This window comes from Mustela erminea, chromosome X, assembly GCF_009829155.1.
Source record: "Mustela erminea isolate mMusErm1 chromosome X, mMusErm1.Pri, whole genome shotgun sequence".
Lineage (NCBI taxonomy): Eukaryota > Metazoa > Chordata > Mammalia > Carnivora > Mustelidae > Mustela > Mustela erminea.
The window spans coordinates 102,846,705-102,864,014 of record NC_045635.1 but is presented as its reverse complement, the minus strand read 5'-3'; the positions used below and the strand labels follow the sequence as shown (position 1 = coordinate 102,864,014).

Here is a 17,310-nt window from a genome sequence, read left to right as displayed (position 1 = left end):
TTAAAGTCTGAAATTTGCATTAAGTCATACAAGTGAGTTCTTGTGGGATCAGGTCCTTTTACTCGGTGTATTAGGCTCAACTTTTGCCCCTCCTCCATTAATACTGAATACTTACACTTACACTTTCCATGGCCTTTTTGTACATGTTATTGCCTCTACTTGGAATACCCTTCCATGCCTACTCATTTCCTCCACCATATCTATATACTCATTAGATTTAAGCTTAGAGGTCACTTTTCTTCAGAAAACTTTCCCTATTAATGCTTCTACCCAAAAGTCAGAATTAGGTGCTCTTCTCTGTACTCCCATGGAACCTTTTATCTATCAGTTATTTCAGCTTACTTTTCTGTATCCCTCACTAGACTGTAAGCTCCTTGAGGGCAGTACCTGTGCTTTGTCCATTATGCTTTAAGGTGCTCAGCAAATAATTGTTGAAAAGGCCACAGATCACTTGATTTTACTAGGATCTCCTCTTGTCTTGACTGGGGCTTTCTCCCTACTCATAATGCGGTAAGGACTATTGGTTAAAATTGGTCTTTTGTTTGCTTCTTGGTCTGGCAATGCTTTACCTGTTTCCTTGCCTCTCCACAACTAGCAGTATGTTTCTAGTTGAGAGATTTTTTTTGTGTGCAGCTCCTTAGAGATTGACTCATTAGTGTGTTTTGTTGATGATTCAAATTTACTGAGTGATCTGCAAGATTTTGTTGTGGCCTGGTTAATTGTTGTGGCCTGGTTAATTGTTGTGGCCCAACAGACTCTGGAGTCAGACCGTATAGCTTTGAATCACTGCTTTACCTCATACCAACTATGTGACATGAACAAGTTGCATGATATATCTGTTCCAAATTTTCCTCATCGATGGGTTTAAGCCAACCTGAGATGATTATTATAAAAATTAAATGAGTTAATTAATGTAAAGTACTTACCTAGTATAGTGCTTAGCATATGTATGCTCAATAAATACTAGCTATTATTAATTGTAAAACTCCATTCAGTGGCATCAGCAGTACAATTATTCCTACCTCATTTTGTTTTAGAAATTGAGTTAGTTGAGAAATGCCACTTAATACTGTGTTTTTTTTTTTTTGTTTTATGAACTGTTTTTTAAAAGCCCTATTTTTTTATTTCATATAGGTCTGGCTAGTTTCTGTGGTGCAGTTTTTCGTAAATATCCAATTGATCTTGCTGGTCTTCTTCAGTATGTGGCTAATCAGCTAAAGGCAGGCAAAAGGTATTCATAGCAAATCATATGTAAATGAAATTCAATAATTAGAGTACTTCTGGTGGTATTGGGATATTGAGATTGCTATTATTCTGAAAAACTGTTTTGTAGGCTTAAGTAGAATAGTTGCTCACTTATATGGAATTCTTTAATTAAAAGAAATTGTAATTTCATATATAAATACTTTTTTGCAGAAAGAAATATATTTGGCTATATATGTAACTCCTTAAAAAAATTCATTTTGACTACCTGTTAGGCTCTTGAGTATTTAAATGGTTTATATGGTATATTGTAAATCCTCTTATGACAAAACGTATTGCATTGTTGATTGTGCTGCTGGACAGTAATTGGCCTTTATGTTAATAAGCATATGGTAGGATCATATTTTGAGGGTGTATACAGTATTTTAAAAACACAGTTTCTTCTTATTTTGAACTTCAGAGATTCATACAGCTTACATACTTTTTGGACAATGTCTTCTTTATGAATACTGGGTTTTATTACTTTATTCTGGACGACTGTCAGTGTTTAGAGTTTGAATTAGTAAACCTCATCAGCAGTAGACTGACGAGAATCAAAGGACTAGGAATTGTTTTCCAAAACTTTCTGGGAGAAAGCGAACAAAAATTTGTAAAGCTATCTGGTGTTCCACACAAGTATTACCTAAGTAATTTGTGACAAATTATTATTTTGAATTAGAGAAAAGTTTAAAAATTTAGATTTAGGATTTTATCAGCATATCATTGACACGCTGTGCATCTCTCCACCATTCCTATACACTTTACTCTCCTGTGTCTATGGACCAGGAGAATATAATGTTATTTTTAAATCTATAACTCAATTTTCTGTACTATGAATATAGTATTTAATTAAAAGATAGTTTAAAGAAAAATTAAAACTTTTTTGGGTACTTGTTGCAAACTAATTTGCATGAAGGCTCTCATTTTCATAAACTGTGTTTAGGGAAGGCAGACAAGGTGAGAGAGTAAGCACTTAAGAATCTTCAAAAACTGTGCCTTTTGTCTGTTATTAACTTGTGTCTTGGGTATGTTTGGCTTTACCTTTGGAAAAACATCTGTATTTGTTTTGTAGGAAAGAAGGTTTTTACTTTATCTTCATTACTTAACTAATTAAAGAAGATCTTGAAAGTCATAAGTTGTTATTTTCATTGACAGTTCTAAACTTCGAGAATTAAAATGCATAACTATTAGCACAATAACAGATGTTCTTAAGGCTGTTGTCTTAGGTTCATACACCACAACTTGGAACTTCCATTCCCTTCCTTTTCTTTCTCCACTCCCTCACTCCCTCCATCCCTTCCAAGTGTGTGTGATTATTTAGAGATGGCTTTATTCCATCATATATATGTATTGGCTACCTTGTACTGGAGGATTAAAAAAACACTATGAAGAAGTGAAGGGGAATAAGAGTTCACTTAAACCGTGATGAACACTGAGAAATGCATGGAATTGTTGAATCACTATGTTGTACCTAACTAAAACTAATATAAACTATGTTTATTATACTTGAATTAAAAAAGTGAAAAACATGTTAAGACTATTGGGCAAACTGATAAAAATGAAATATGAACAATAAAGTATTATATCAGTGTTAGGTTTACTAAAGTTGGTAACTATGCTGTGGTTATGTTAAGAGACTATATTCTTAGGAAATTCATTCTTAGGAAATACATCCTTTGGAATTTTAGGGGTAAAATGTGCCTTTAAAATGATGTTGCATACTACATAAGTTACTCCCAAATGGTTAAGAAAAAAAAAGTGTGTGTGTGTGTGTGTGTGTGTGTGTGTGTGTGTGTGTGTAGAAAGGGAGGGAGGGAGAGAAAACACAATTGATAAAGTGAACAGGAGTAAGAATGTTAGTAATAGGTGAAGTTGGGGGAAAGGGCATATGGGTGTGTTTTGTACTATTTTCTGTCTTTACATCTTACCTGTAAGTTTGAAATTATTCCCAAGGAAGAAGTTAAAATAAGCGTAAACCCATTACATGCCCCAAATATTTTTCAGCATAGTTCTGGAAATGCAGTTTTTCCTTAATAACTGCTCTAGCCCCTTCTCCTCATATTTATATACAAATAATTTAGGGATTCTCAACATATTAATTATAGTATATATTGTCACTTTTATGTTTGAAGTTTCAACACAGACTGTTTCTTATTTTTTCTGAATAGTTTTGACCTGCTTATATTGAAAGAAGTGGTACAAAAAATGGCAGGAATAGAAATTACAGAGGAAATGACGATGGAGCAACTAGAAGCCATGACTGGTGGAGAGCAATTAAAAGCTGAGGTGAGAGTTACTAATCTTTTAATTGATTTTTTACGTTTCGGATATACACATGGACATACGAACGACTCCAGACAACACAAAAGTACATGAAACCAAATGTCAGTCATATGTACCCTTCCCTCATGACTGCCCTCATCTCCCTTTCAAAAACTGAGATATACTAGTGACTTTAACCCTTTCAGAAAGCTGAAACAAAGTATAAAAGACAGTGTTAAATCTGTAAGAGAAGTAAATATCAAGTCTTCTGTGGTCCTTGATATCCTAACAAGTGTAAAGCTGAATATAGTTACTCTATTGTTGAATCTGTTCCATAGCAAATAAAGAATAATCCTTTATGAGGGACTGCAAGGTGGAAAATGGAAAATATGCAGAAGTTGAAAGACAGTTGACAGCTATCTTTAAGCTAGTGACTGTAGTCAACAACAGTATCACTAAAATTTGTGAAGAAAGGAAAGGAATGTAAAATTTTTTATCTTCAGGATTGTAACAGCCTTTTCAGGGTCTTTTTCAAATCAGAAAGCTTGTTTTAATGTAGTGTGCACTGGTAAATTTATGTCTTCTCTTATGCAGGGTGGTTATTTTGGCCAGATAAGAAACACTAAAAAATCCTCCCAGAGATTAAAGGATGCGCTATTGGACCATGATCTTGCTCTTCCTCTCTGTTTGCTTATGGCTCAGCAGAGGAATGGAGTAATTTTCCAAGAAGGTGGAGAGAAACATTTGAAACTTGTGGGAAAACTCTATGATCAGGCAAGTTAAAGTGGCTTTTGTGTTTATGTGGATTTTTTTTTTATCCTGATAATGGAAAAGATGGAATGTGATAAAATTTTTAAAATGTCATTTTGGACATCAGATGAGTATGAAACAGCTCTAATGTAAACTAGACATTCTGGAAATAGGGGCTATTTCTATGCATATTACGGTACTTAAGAGAAGACTCTAGGAGATGTAGTAGTATGAACTGCTAGTTAACTACTAGTTAAGTGGTTAACTTCCAAGTTGTTATTTTGCTCTTCATATTTTTTCTGATCTCCAGAAATCTGAAATTTCAATCAGAACAAAGTAGATGTGATCTTTATAAAATAAATCCATAAATATTAAGCAGTAAAACCTGTGATTAGCTTACAAAATATGTTTATCAACAACTATATTAGAAGGGAAAAAAGATCCCATATATTTTATAAATGAAGTTTTCCTCTTTTAAGGGCAAGGAAATTCTGTATACATAAAATTGTTGTATGTGATGTAGGGTTAATATATCCTGTTACTAAAAGTGATGAACAATAGCTTGGAACTTGAGAATTTGTTGACTATTAAAGCCTTAGATTGATCAGCTTTTCAGGGCCTTCGCATTTTATTTGGTAATATGATTTCATGATGATGTTTATTGATTGTCTCTAAAGTTCTTTTAAGTTGTAAAATTTGAATTCTTAAATGTTAATCAAAATACAGTTAAAATGATATTATAATCATTTTGGAAAATTTTTATATTGGTTTCATAAAATGGTAGCACATTTGTGTTTTTTGTCTTATTTTTAAATTTAGTGTCATGATACCTTGGTACAGTTCGGTGGGTTTTTAGCATCTAATCTAAGCACAGAAGATTATATAAAGCGAGTGCCTTCGATTGATGTGCTCTGTAATGAATTTCATACACCCCATGATGCAGCATTTTTCCTGTCTAGGCCAATGTATGCACACCATATTTCGGTAAGTGTCTTTGCTGCCATTCAAGAATGATTCTGAATTATTTCTTAACTGTAAATGTATTTTAGTTTGACACAGATACAGATTATGTCTCTTAGAGAGTTATATTCTTTTGTTAGTACTCATCTCTGAACAGTGTACAATGAAAATGCTCCCTTTAAAAGTAAGTCTTACTAGTACTATACCACCAGTTGTCCAGGTTGATATCTTAAGGGCCCTGTAGAACTGTAGCAGTCAAACCTTAATACAGATGAGAGTCACCATCGAAGCATCTTTGAGACTCAGTCCCCTCCCTAGATTCTAATGTAGTAACCTTCAGTAGTACCTGGGAATTTCTGTTTTGTTTTTGTTTTTGCTTATTTTTTTAACAAGCGCTAATTGATTCTGATGGAGGAAAATATGGTTGGTGACTCTGCAAAAAACTCCTATTGAATACAGAGAATCCTCTTTCCTCAGGTATAATATCCCTGTCAGTTGACTTGCTATTCATACTACCTTGAGACAGACAGTAAGACCTAACCATCCCCAAACACTCTAAAAACTCTTGTAGGCTGTGTTTTGTAACTTCTCAGGTATTCTTAGTTCTTGTTTTATTTCTCTCCACCTAAATGAGACAACTAAAAAGAGAAAAGCACAGAAGCAAACCAGAGCCTTCCCAAGTAGGGCATCCCAGTACTGACTGTAAGGATGGTTGGGGCAAGAGGAGACTGCCCTCCCTCTTCTTCTCTAACTGCCACCTGGATTCCTGCCTGCAAAGCAGTGACCTTTAATGGGAATTGACTCTTCCTTTTCCTTCAGACCACAGTCAGGCCTATGTTCGGAAACTATAGTACTTCTCCATTCTGACTGGAGCCCCAGCATATTCTTTATCTTTGTGTAGGCTTGAATTCTGGCCCTTCTGTTCATTTGTTGGTGGTTTTAAGTCTGTACTGCTCAAGGAAGGCTTTCACTACAGATTCTAGGGGGAAGATCTTGGTCCTTTCTCTTAAACTAGGATCCCTTCTTTGTTCTCAGTAGGAACATAGGGTTGTGTAATAGAGGTGTGGAAAAAAGAGACTGAGAAATTTGGGGTCTAATTGATCATTTAATTGACCATCAGCTGTTAGTGTTTACATATCAGCTGCTACAGTGTCACACTTCCCTCTAACAGGTAACTGTTAATTGATTTAATTATCACTTGATTAGCCTTACATAGCAATACCATGCTATATTCTCTAGAAGGGAAAAGGGGACGGGGTGGGGGTAGTATTAGGGCTCTTTCCCTACCTTTAGAATCTTTCAATCCAGAAAATTATGTGCACTCTTTGTGTAGTTACGTCTTGCGTTGTCACCTGACCCTTCAGTAGATAAGTCTCAACTATACAGCAGGCAGGGGACCTGATTTCTTGAAGGACTGAGGTGGGAGAGTTGCTTCATTTCAGGAATTCTGACCTGCCCTGTGCGTTACTGAGAAGTGAATACACTAATCAGCGATATTGAAGCCTAGCAAACAGGAACACCTTGTTGCCTGAATTTTTCCAGGTCAGGAACGGAGTAGATCATTAATATCAATAACTACCTTTTCTGTAGCCTTTGTAAAATATTGTGTCTTTGTCATTTAAGAGATAAAAAAATCTAAACAAAGAAATGTCATTTCCCACTCAGGGTTGCAGAGGAAAACAAAGAATTCTGTAGAGGTGACTATATAGCCAAATCAGGGGTAAGTCTTTTAACCAATAGGCCACATAACACCCTCTGGAAAAGGAGTTCTTTGGCAACCTTGGTTGCACTGGATGGACACCCAGACTTCCTGGGGATCCTTGCTTTTTGCTTCTTGGGTGAGAGCCTCTCTTGAAGAGCCTTTGATGAGAGGGTATGGTATTGGAGGACTGTTAGGACCTTCCATAAATTGATAAATTGAGTAGGCTCTCAATGGGAATAATTCAGCCAGCCATACACTGTTCAGGTTATTGGGCCAACAAGAGCTTTTTGAACAGGAATTAGAAATATAGCAATAACTGTGGATATCAGTTCTGTTTTATAGATGTAGTGCACTGGGTGACTTGAGATGTAGAGTGTTATGCCTCTCCATTTGACTAAAGGTGTAAGCTTGAAGAGGGAGTTCAACTAACTTTAGATCAGGAACTATTCATCCTAGTTAAATGTGAAATGTAGTTGTCTTTTCTGATCAAGCCTAAATTTTTTTTTAACTAGATCGGCACTAGGTCAGTACCTAGCAATAAAAGTGACAGATTCAGAACCCAAGGACTGGGGAGATGGGGGCTATTTTACCACATCATTACCCTTGCATACCTATAAACCTAATTTTCAGTTCTATTGTTGAGACCCACCATGTAACACAGTACTGAAAGAAAGGCTTTCCTCCAGTTTATGTTCTAGATCTTGCCCGAATTAGTCCTATACAGGTAGTTTCGGTTCTGCTTATCCTATGTTTTATTAGAATCTTAGCAGACGTCATTCTGCCTCACATAGATTGATACTGGTTATCATCGACCAGGACCTGCCCTCAAAGTGCAAAAACACTTCCTTATTCTTGCTCCTGATCTCTAAGGTCTGTGATGTAATTGGGACCTCTCTTTCATAAGTAATATTGTTTGTAGTTTTTCACCTGTGTGGTCTCCGTAATTATCAGCATGCTCTCTAAAATGGGGGTAACAAGGTAAATCTTTCCACTTACAAAAAAATTGAGAGATTCTCAGATTGTAGTTATAATAATTGCAAGATGCTGCTTAAGATACCCTCTGAAACTAAGATATACCCTTAGTATATCTTCTATATCTTCAGTCCAGTTAGCCTGGGTTACAGAGGCACTTAGGAGAGAAGACAGGTAGAGTGTAAGGAGCCAAGAATCTTGCCTACCACAATGCAGAACTGGAAGTAGAACCTTTGACCTGTGACCTTCTAGTACTGGGTTCCATGTGTAGCACAAACTGATGATTTAAATGCTTTTCTAACAAAAAGAAGTGAGTTTTAGATCTCCTCTTAGGTTCATCTTCAGGGATGATGCCTAACACAAACAAAATTGTCATCCTAAAGAGACTGAAGGACATGAGAGACAATAGCAACAACACTTTGTATTATTTTCTTTTTTACATTTGGTGTTACACTCTATGAACTAATAGGTAGCTCCCTCCCATTGTACTAACAGATTCTTTTCCTCATACTCTTAAGAGTATGGCCTTCCTCCGACTCTTGCAAATTAGGATAAACCAGTCTGGTCTAAAAAAGCTGCGTGTCAATTCCCACGTGCTTTAAACTTTAACATACCATATCCATTCATAGAGAGTCTTACTTAGGGATGTCTGGGTGGCTCAGCTGGTTAAGTATCAGCCTTCAGTTCAGGTCGTGATTCTAGCTAGTGTCCTGGAATTGAACCCTATGTTGGGCTCCTTGCTTGGTGGAGAGTCTGTTTTTCCCTTTCTCTCTTGCCCCTCCCACTGCTTTTGCTCTCTTTCGAGCATGCTCACTCTCAAATAAACAAAATCTTTTTTTTAAAGATTTTATTTATTTATTTGACAGAGAGAGAGTTCACAAATAGGCAAAGAGGTAGGCAGAGAGAGAGGAGGAAGCAGGCTCCCCTGCTGAGCAGAGAGTCTGATGCAGGCCTCGATCCCAGGACCCTGGGACCATGACCCAAGCCGAAGGCAGAGGCTTCAACCCACTGAGCCACACAGGCTCCCTCAAATAAACAAAATCTTTAGAAAAAAAAAAGAGAGAAGAATGTCTTATTTAGCTTAGCTGTAGGGTAACCAGTTCGTCCTGGGCACTATACTCTTACATACTGGGAATCCCCTCATTCCCTGGCAAACCTGGATAGTCAGTCACCCTACTTAGCAGTCTTATAGTAACTTTCTCATAGCCTTTTTTAATGTTGATCCAATTTCTTTCTCACTCTTTTTTTTAAAGATTTTATTTTTCAAGTAATTTCTACACCCAACGTGGGGTTTGAGCTCACAACCCTGAGATCAAGAATTGCACATTCCATTGACTGAGCTATCCAGGCACCCCGATGCACTTTTTTTTTTTCCTGATCCACTTTCTTAACTGGCAAATTGTAATGGCCAATAGGGGCTATGTGTAGTAGTAAAGCATCTTGTGCTAATTGGCTGTTACTAGTTCCATTATGCCTCTTTACCAGTGTTAAGACCCTTTACTTGGTTTCCTTGAAGATTTTAAAAGCAGAAGTGGAAACCCTGTATGTTCAATCCTTAACGTGGTGGTAAGAGAGAGTACAGTTGGGGATATGGATGGTGGAGGGCGGTACACATACTCTATTTATTATGCAGCAGGTCAGATTTAATAAGAATCTTAAAAGCTCCTAGTGAGCACATAGGACTAAAGATGAGAACAGCTTCCAGGGATGATTTTAAAATAAATGTCATTGGTAAGAACTTAGAATTCTTACAACAGTTTTGATTGGTTGTCTTCTGATTCTCGAAAAGGGAACATAGACTTTTATACTATGAAGGTTAGTGCAATAAATTGTGTTGTGTTTGTTTTTACTTTTTATCTTCAGTCTAAATATGATGAACTTAAAAAGTCAGAAAAGGGAAGTAAACAACAACATAAAGTTCATAAGTACATTACATCATGTGAAATGGTGATGGCTCCTGTCCATGAAGCAGTGGTCTCCTTACATGTTTCCAAAGTCTGGGATGACATCAGCCCTCAGTTCTATGCCACATTCTGGTCATTGACAATGTACGACCTTGCAGTTCCACACACCAGCTATGAACGGGAAGTCAATAAACTTAAAGTCCAGATGAAAGCAATTGATGACAATCAGGAAATGGTAGGTGGTTCTAGTAGCTCAAGTACAGTAATTTCACGGTATTAATTTGACATTACCCATGCTTTGTTTTAGTTCAGGTTCCTTAAAGCTATGATCTTACTGCTATATAGTATTTTCCTAAGTGAGTTAATGGTGACCTCTGAGTGGGTGGGGGCAGGGGCTTGGTGAATATGTGGCAGTTATGATCACACAAAAGGTATTTGAGTTTGCCTTTTTTTTCTAACTGAAGATTGTGTTAGCAACTTAAAACGATCCATGGGACTCCAATTGCAAGAAAAGTAGGAGTTCCCAAAAGGGGAACTCTTTAGGAGAAGGTTATATTGAAGAGGTGAGTCTTGAGCTGGATAGGCTTTGAAGATAGATTAGGTTTGGAAATAAGGAGGCAGATTGGCCATTTAGCTCTAGCAAAGGTATGAAGTAATTTAAGGTTTTAAGAGACCACTTTACTGTAGTGAATGGGTTTAGTGATAAATTTGAATGGTTAGGGTGGGACCAGATTATGTAGAGCAGTTAAAGTTAGAAAAGAAGACTTTAGTAAAAGGCGAAAGATTTATGCAATCTGAAGAGAAACCAGAGTATAGAAAAGAAGACTTGATAAAATTGGGAGCTGTATTAGATTCCTCAGCAGGGAAGTGATAATGGTAAAAAACGGTGTATTGGAAAGATTACCCTTGACAGTGGCTTGAAAGATGCATTTGTTAGGGGAAGGGACTGGCATCAGGCTGGAGTCCAGCGAGGTGGCTCTTAGGGTAATTCATTGTGAAGTACTGAGAACATAGACTATTGGTGGAGGTAGTGGGAATGCATGAGACTTTTAAGCAGTTGGGATGCTGAAATGAAGGAGAATGAAGAGTCAAAGATGACTTGATGCTTGAGACTAAAAGTATCAGTGCTAGGAAGGTAGCCTGTTTTTATTTTTAATTTTTTATAAACATATATTTTATCCCCAGGGGTACAGGTCTGTGAATCACCAGGTTTACACACTTCACAGCACTCACCAAAGCACATACCCTCCCCAATGTCCATAATCCCACCCCCTTCTCCCAAACCCCCTCCCCCCAGCAACCCTCAGTTTGTTTCATGCTTAGCGAAATAAGTCAAGCAGAGAAAGACAACTATCATATGATCTCCCTGATATGAGGAAGTGGTGATGCAACATGGGGGTTTAAGTGGGTAGGAGAAGAATAAATGAAACAAGATGGGATTGGGAGGGAGACAAACCATAGCCTGTTTTGATGTGAAAACCAGATTTCGGATTTGTTGAATGGTGGTGAAAGCACATTCAGGTGGACTCCTCAATATTCCTGTGAAGTAGTTAATATAAAATACCAGCGCTGATCTTTCTGAATTTTTTAATTATAAGGAAGGGAGGTAATGTGCGTGTAGTTAGAAAAGTATCTAACTTATACTTCGTAGCCTCCAAATAAAAAGAAAAAAGAGAAAGAGCGTTGTACTGCCCTTCAGGACAAGCTTCTTGAAGAAGAAAAGAAACAGATGGAACATGTACAGCGAGTTCTACAGAGACTGAAACTGGAAAAGGACAACTGGCTTTTAGCAAGTAAGTTGTTGGAACTGTTACATTCCTACTACTGCCAAATTACAAAAGCAAACCTCTATAACTTCAGAGGTATTGAAGTGTATTATGTTTGTATTTCAGCTCAGTGTTCACTGTCCCATTCTTTGGTTATTTATTAATGCAGAGCCAACCTCACATGTTCACTGAAGGAACTTATTTAGTTTGCGGGTGAAATTAACTAACAACCTTTCTGTATGATCATGTTTCTGGAGAAGTTATATATAGAAAATTTATGCCCATAGTGTGAAAATGAAAGTTTTATTCCAAGCATGACCTTTTGGTTACAAACTATAAAGAGTTTGTGGGTTTTTTTTAGTAGCATTCTCTACACTAAAACTAATATGTCGTCATGTTTAGAGGTCTTGAGGCACTTGAGGAAGAAGTTTACCACTTAATATATTCTTCCCTTATTTTTAGAATCTACCAAAAATGAGACCATCACAAAATTTCTACAGCTGTGTATATTTCCTCGATGTATTTTTTCAGCAATTGATGCTGTTTACTGTGCTCGTTTTGTTGAATTGGTACATCAACAGAAAACTCCAAATTTTTCCACACTTCTTTGCTATGATCGAGTAAGTTCTTTTTATTGCAACCTTAAAAAAAAAGTCTCACACAAAGATAGCTAAACATTATAATCTATAGAGGTATTAATTGTGTGTGTGGTTAAAAGCATGAACTCAAGAGCCAAGTGCCTGAACTTGAATCCTCGCTCTGCTACTTTTTAGCTATATGATCTTTGGCAAGTTTTTTAACCTCTCTGTGCCTCAGTTTTCTTACCTATAAAATTGGATAATAGTACTTGCTTCATAAGATTGTTGTGAGGATTAAACGAGTCACTGTACACAAAAGTGCTTTGAATAGTGCTGGACATGTAGTAGGCACTCCTAGTTAATCTTTTAACTCATAATATGGGTTTATATGTTTGTCATAATAGAACTCTTTTCTTAACCTTCACCTTCTCCCCCTCAAAAAACAAAACAGCTTATACCTTCACACATACATAAAAGCAGGGATGCTTTTCAGTATGGTCACATTTATGTATTTTTGCATCTGGCTTTTTTCTTAATAGTAAATGACTGCATTTGAGGTTTAAAAATGTAGTATATGTCATAGCATGTCAGCTGCCTATTTCTAGTTTCTGTCAGCCTCGTCTCTGCTTACTGTCCTCCTAACTCCAGTAATATCTATGGCTAAGTCTTCATTGAAGAAGTTGTGTTGTAATAATAATGATAGTTTTTTTCACTGTTATTGTAAATCAGTTTTTTAAAAATAAAAGTTTATTGTTGCTTTATGAATGTGCTATTTACTCACAAAGGCCAAAATCTCTAAAGGTTTCTGGAATTGTGACTATAGAAAGGGAAGATACATTTTGACTAAACTAACCTGTTTAATTTACTATGATTTGCTATAACAACATTTTACTATTTTGAACTAATTTTGACCTTGTTTTTATTTGTTTTGATTTATTTATTTGAAAAATAAATAAATTAATTTGTTTTTATTTTTCAAACATTTTTGTTTTTATTTTTCAAACATTTTTCCTGTAGGTTTTCTCTGATATAATTTATACAGTTGCAAGCTGTACCGAAAATGAAGCTAGTCGATATGGGAGATTTCTTTGCTGCATGTTAGAGACTGTGACCAGGTGGCATAGTGACAGAGCCACGTATGAAAAGGTATGGTTAATAAACACCCTTACATTTTACCCATGTAATCTTTAGGTTGTTCAGTTCTGAAAGGGAAGCCGAGTTTAAGATTCAGTTGTAAAACAGTGTTTAAAATTTAAACATCATTCATTCATTATTAAAAGGTGATAGATATTAAAAAATCTATCTCAGACTGACATTGCAAATTCATACCATTGAATAAACTGAACTTTTCTGTGAAAACTACCTGTCATTCAAATACACATCTTGTTTTTGTGTGGAATCATTAATCTAGTCCACTTAAGTTTTCAGCTTCTGCTAGTTTAGGAACAGAATTTTTCTTTAACAACCCCCCTTTATTTTCAAGGAATGTGGAAATTATCCAGGATTCCTAACTATATTGCGGGCCACTGGATTTGATGGTGGAAATAAAGCTGACCAGTTAGACTATGAAAATTTTCGACATGTTGTACATAAATGGCATTACAAACTAACCAAGGTAAAAAAAAATATGTTTCTTAAAGGTTGTTTTTCTCTTTATACTTATACTTTTATAATAATAGATCTTAAAATGTTTGTTGTAGGCATCCGTACATTGCCTTGAAACAGGCGAATATACTCACATCAGGAATATCTTGATTGTGCTAACAAAAATACTTCCTTGGTACCCAAAAGTTTTGAATTTGGGTCAGGCTTTGGAAAGAAGAGTGCATAAAATCTGCCAAGAAGAAAAAGAGAAGAGGCCAGATCTATATGCATTGGCTATGGGGTAACACAATTATACTTTAATGTGATTTATGAGACTAGATGACAGAAGCATTCTGAAGACTTTAAAATGTTTTACAGTGTTGAAGTTTATCTTCTGCCTTACTTCAGGAGATTATGGGAGATTATGCGATCATGTTCCCACAGGCTGGTGAGAGTTGTCACTTCTGATTATCAGCTTCCGGTCTATACTGGATGATAGTTTCAAAAGTCATATACAATATGTCTTGGTTTGAAGGAAATGTAATTTTATCGTCAGTTGAGTTTTGGATCTTCAGTAGTGGAAAAAAGGCATCTTAGTTTAAGGATTAGTTTACATTGAAACTTTTATTTTTTAAGAAAGCACCTGGGGCTCTCTATAAAGACCTTCAGAAACTTACTGAAAATTAGTATTTTTTTATTCTCTGAAACGAAGTAGCAGAGTGAATAACTTGCTAGTTTTATTCTTTTAAACTCCAGTTTGTGCTTTTGATTTGTATTTGTATATTTAAACACTTTGTGCGACTTTCAGCTACTCTGGGCAGTTGAAAAGTAGAAAGTCATACATGATACCTGAAAATGAGTTTCATCACAAAGACCCCCCTCCGAGGAATGCAGTTGCCAGTGTACAAAATGGGCCTGGTGGTGGGCCTTCTTCATCGTCGATAGGAAGTGCATCTAAGTCGGATGAAAGCAGTACTGAGGAGACTGGTATGCTTATTTGTAGAAATTTATAAGTAATATGCTTTGTTTCAATAAACCTAAGATGTTTTATATAAGATGTTTTATATAAGATGACAAATAAAATGTTGGCTAGTATTACAGTTTATTCCTTAGGTAGAAGTATATAACTGTCAAGAAGAAATTAGCCCTTTGTTTCTTTCTAATTAATCTCTAATCGTTTTGCTTTGAAATTGTAGTTTATTTACATTTAGGGGCTTGTCAAATAAAACTTTACTTTATTTCAGATAAATCAAGGGAGAGATCTCAGTGTGGTGTGAAAGCTGTTAATAAAGCTTCTAGTGCCACACCGAAAGGGAATTCAAGCAATGGAAACAGTAGCTCTAACAGGTAGGGGCACTGACTGTATGTCAGAATTCTGAATTCCTGTATGATTAACCTCATTAGACATGAATGAAAGAGGCTGGTATTTGAATACTATGAAAGTCATTTACATTGGACCTTGAAATTTTATATGTACCCCTAGTTTGATGATGTGCTTAACTGCCCTCCTTATGTTTTATATAATGCTGAGACTGACATTGTTTCCCCTCCTGAGTTACATAGGTGAAGGTAAGTGGTGAAGTTAGAAATACATTTTAGGATTGAGTGCTTGCTGTGGGCATTCTGGGTAAGGATAATGAACATAAGAGAAGCCTACACAAATTTCGACCAGTGATCCATCCAGCCAAGTAATCCTGCTTCTGATATTAGCACCGTTGGTCGGCTTGTGGGATAATTTTTGGTTGTGACCTAGTAATCCTCAGAGGTTATGAACATACAGAAAATGGCCTCACATCATTTTAATCATTCTTTTTTAATCTGCTGTTCATGAATTTGGTCATTTATTATTTACTGAATAAAGAAGTACTTCCTAAAAATAAAAAAAAGAAGTGGTACTTTCTTTTCACTTGTCTTTAAAGTCCTTTAGTTTTCAAAGGGCTACTCTTCTAGTATTTTTGAAGTCAGTAAGAAACCCTTTACAATTTGTAACATGGGCTATTTTTTATGACAGTTTGTCTTAAAATCTCATGTTTTTATTCTTAAGCAGCAAAGCTGTTAAAGAAAATGACAAAGAAAAAGGGAAAGAGAAAGAAAAAGAGAAAAAAGAAAAGACTCCAGCTACTACTCCAGAGGCCAGGGTACTTGGTAAAGATGGTAAAGAAAAACCGAAGGAAGAGCGGCCAAACAAAGATGAAAAAGCAAGAGAGACGAAGGAAAGAACACCTAAGTCTGACAAAGAGAAAGAAAAATTCAAGAAGGAAGAAAAAGCTAAAGATGAGAAATTCAAAACCACCGTCCCCAATGTAGAATCAAAATCGATTCAAGAAAAGGAAAGAGAGAAGGAGCCATCCAGAGAAAGAGATATAGCAAAGGAAATGAAATCAAAGGAAAATGTTAAAGGAGGAGAAAAAACACCAGTTTCTGGGTCCTTGAAGTCACCTGTTCCCCGATCAGATGTTGCAGAGCCTGAAAGGGGCAAGTTTGCCTTTATTTATATTTGTTTACTTTTGGTTCTTGTTAATGTATAGTTGGTTCTTGTTTCCTTGTTTTGGCAAGTTACCTAGGGACTTGACTTTTGGGGGGAGCGGATACTTGATGACTTAAAGGTGAATTTTTAAATGGTGATTTTTTTTTTTTAAAGTGCTTGGAAAAAGAACACTATCTTACTGTGACCATTTCTTTTTGTACCAACAGAACAAAAACGCCGCAAAATTGATACCCACCCTTCTCCATCACATTCCTCAACAGTAAAGGTTAGTATAGCCTGAGGAAGGCAGCGTCCATGTTAGGCTCACCTGGTTGGAATACGTGTCCTGACTTCCTTCAAGTCTTGTGCCAAGTATTCACTGGAGCCACTGGAGGTTTTATATTGCATTAGAAAATGAATTTTTTACATATTGGTGGACTGATATTTTTTCCTATTGAGTATTTTTATTATAAAAATATTAAAACTTCAAGGACCTAGCACTAATTTTATAGTGTTTCAAAGTGCAAGAAAAATTTTACCCAGAAGTGCCTCACTGCTTTAAGCAGTCTTTTTTGGAGTGCAATGGTAGCTACAAGCAAATGAATCTTTTCAGCAGAATGAAGCCTATTTTTCAGCATAAATATTGAAGAATATATAGCACTGAAGACTTCCTGGATGATACAGGATAAACAAGATACCTCTGAATTCATCAAGCTTCTTGATGAGCATCATACCGATGTGTGCCTTCTAAGAAGGAATCTTGAAAGGCGTTCCATTTTAAAGTCTCCTTGGTGATCAGTTCTCCTGTAGTTGTGTATATTCAGTGAGCATGCAGCTTCTGTTGTATCTTCCCTTGGAGGTTTGTTTATACCCATTGGGTTCCCAACAAGTTGAACCTTGCGTTACGATAAAAGCAGATGTGGCATCCAATCCTACCACCCAGCAAAGAGAAACCCCAGGCATTCAACTGCAGCACAAAATCGTGGGTGTAGCCTTCTTGAAGACTCAGGGTAGCCATTCCTTGCTCCATATTTAATTTTAATTCTAAAGTCATCTAATTTCATGGAATCTTTGAATTTGCAGTACGTTGAACTTTTAAAACTGTAAGTTAACTAATTCTTCA

General features: G+C 36.2%; 1 protein-coding gene across 16 annotated transcripts in view; it reads left to right on the top strand.

Moving 5' to 3' along the window:
- THOC2 (THO complex 2) overlaps nt 1-17,310 on the top strand; it is a 116,211-nt gene that overhangs the window by 81,538 nt on the left and 17,363 nt on the right. For 11 of the 16 annotated variants that reach the window (XM_032331871.1, XM_032331867.1, XM_032331877.1 and 8 more), the window contains exons 19-32: nt 1,135-1,231; nt 3,411-3,528; nt 4,099-4,278; nt 5,074-5,238; nt 9,752-10,027; nt 11,444-11,585; nt 12,021-12,178; nt 13,154-13,282; nt 13,620-13,751; nt 13,837-14,021; nt 14,529-14,707; nt 14,965-15,067; nt 15,765-16,195; nt 16,415-16,473. In XM_032331871.1, coding sequence (XP_032187762.1) covers nt 1,135-1,231; nt 3,411-3,528; nt 4,099-4,278; nt 5,074-5,238; nt 9,752-10,027; nt 11,444-11,585; nt 12,021-12,178; nt 13,154-13,282; nt 13,620-13,751; nt 13,837-14,021; nt 14,529-14,707; nt 14,965-15,067; nt 15,765-16,195; nt 16,415-16,473 — 2,354 coding nt within the window. Of the gene's footprint in view, nt 1-1,134; nt 1,232-3,410; nt 3,529-4,098; nt 4,279-5,073; nt 5,239-9,751; nt 10,028-11,443; nt 11,586-12,020; nt 12,179-13,153; nt 13,283-13,619; nt 13,752-13,836; nt 14,022-14,528; nt 14,708-14,964; nt 15,068-15,764; nt 16,196-16,414; nt 17,198-17,310 lie in introns of all 16 variants that reach the window. The other 5 variants (XR_004282853.1, XR_004282854.1, XM_032331878.1 and 2 more) reach the window with 3 other exon arrangements.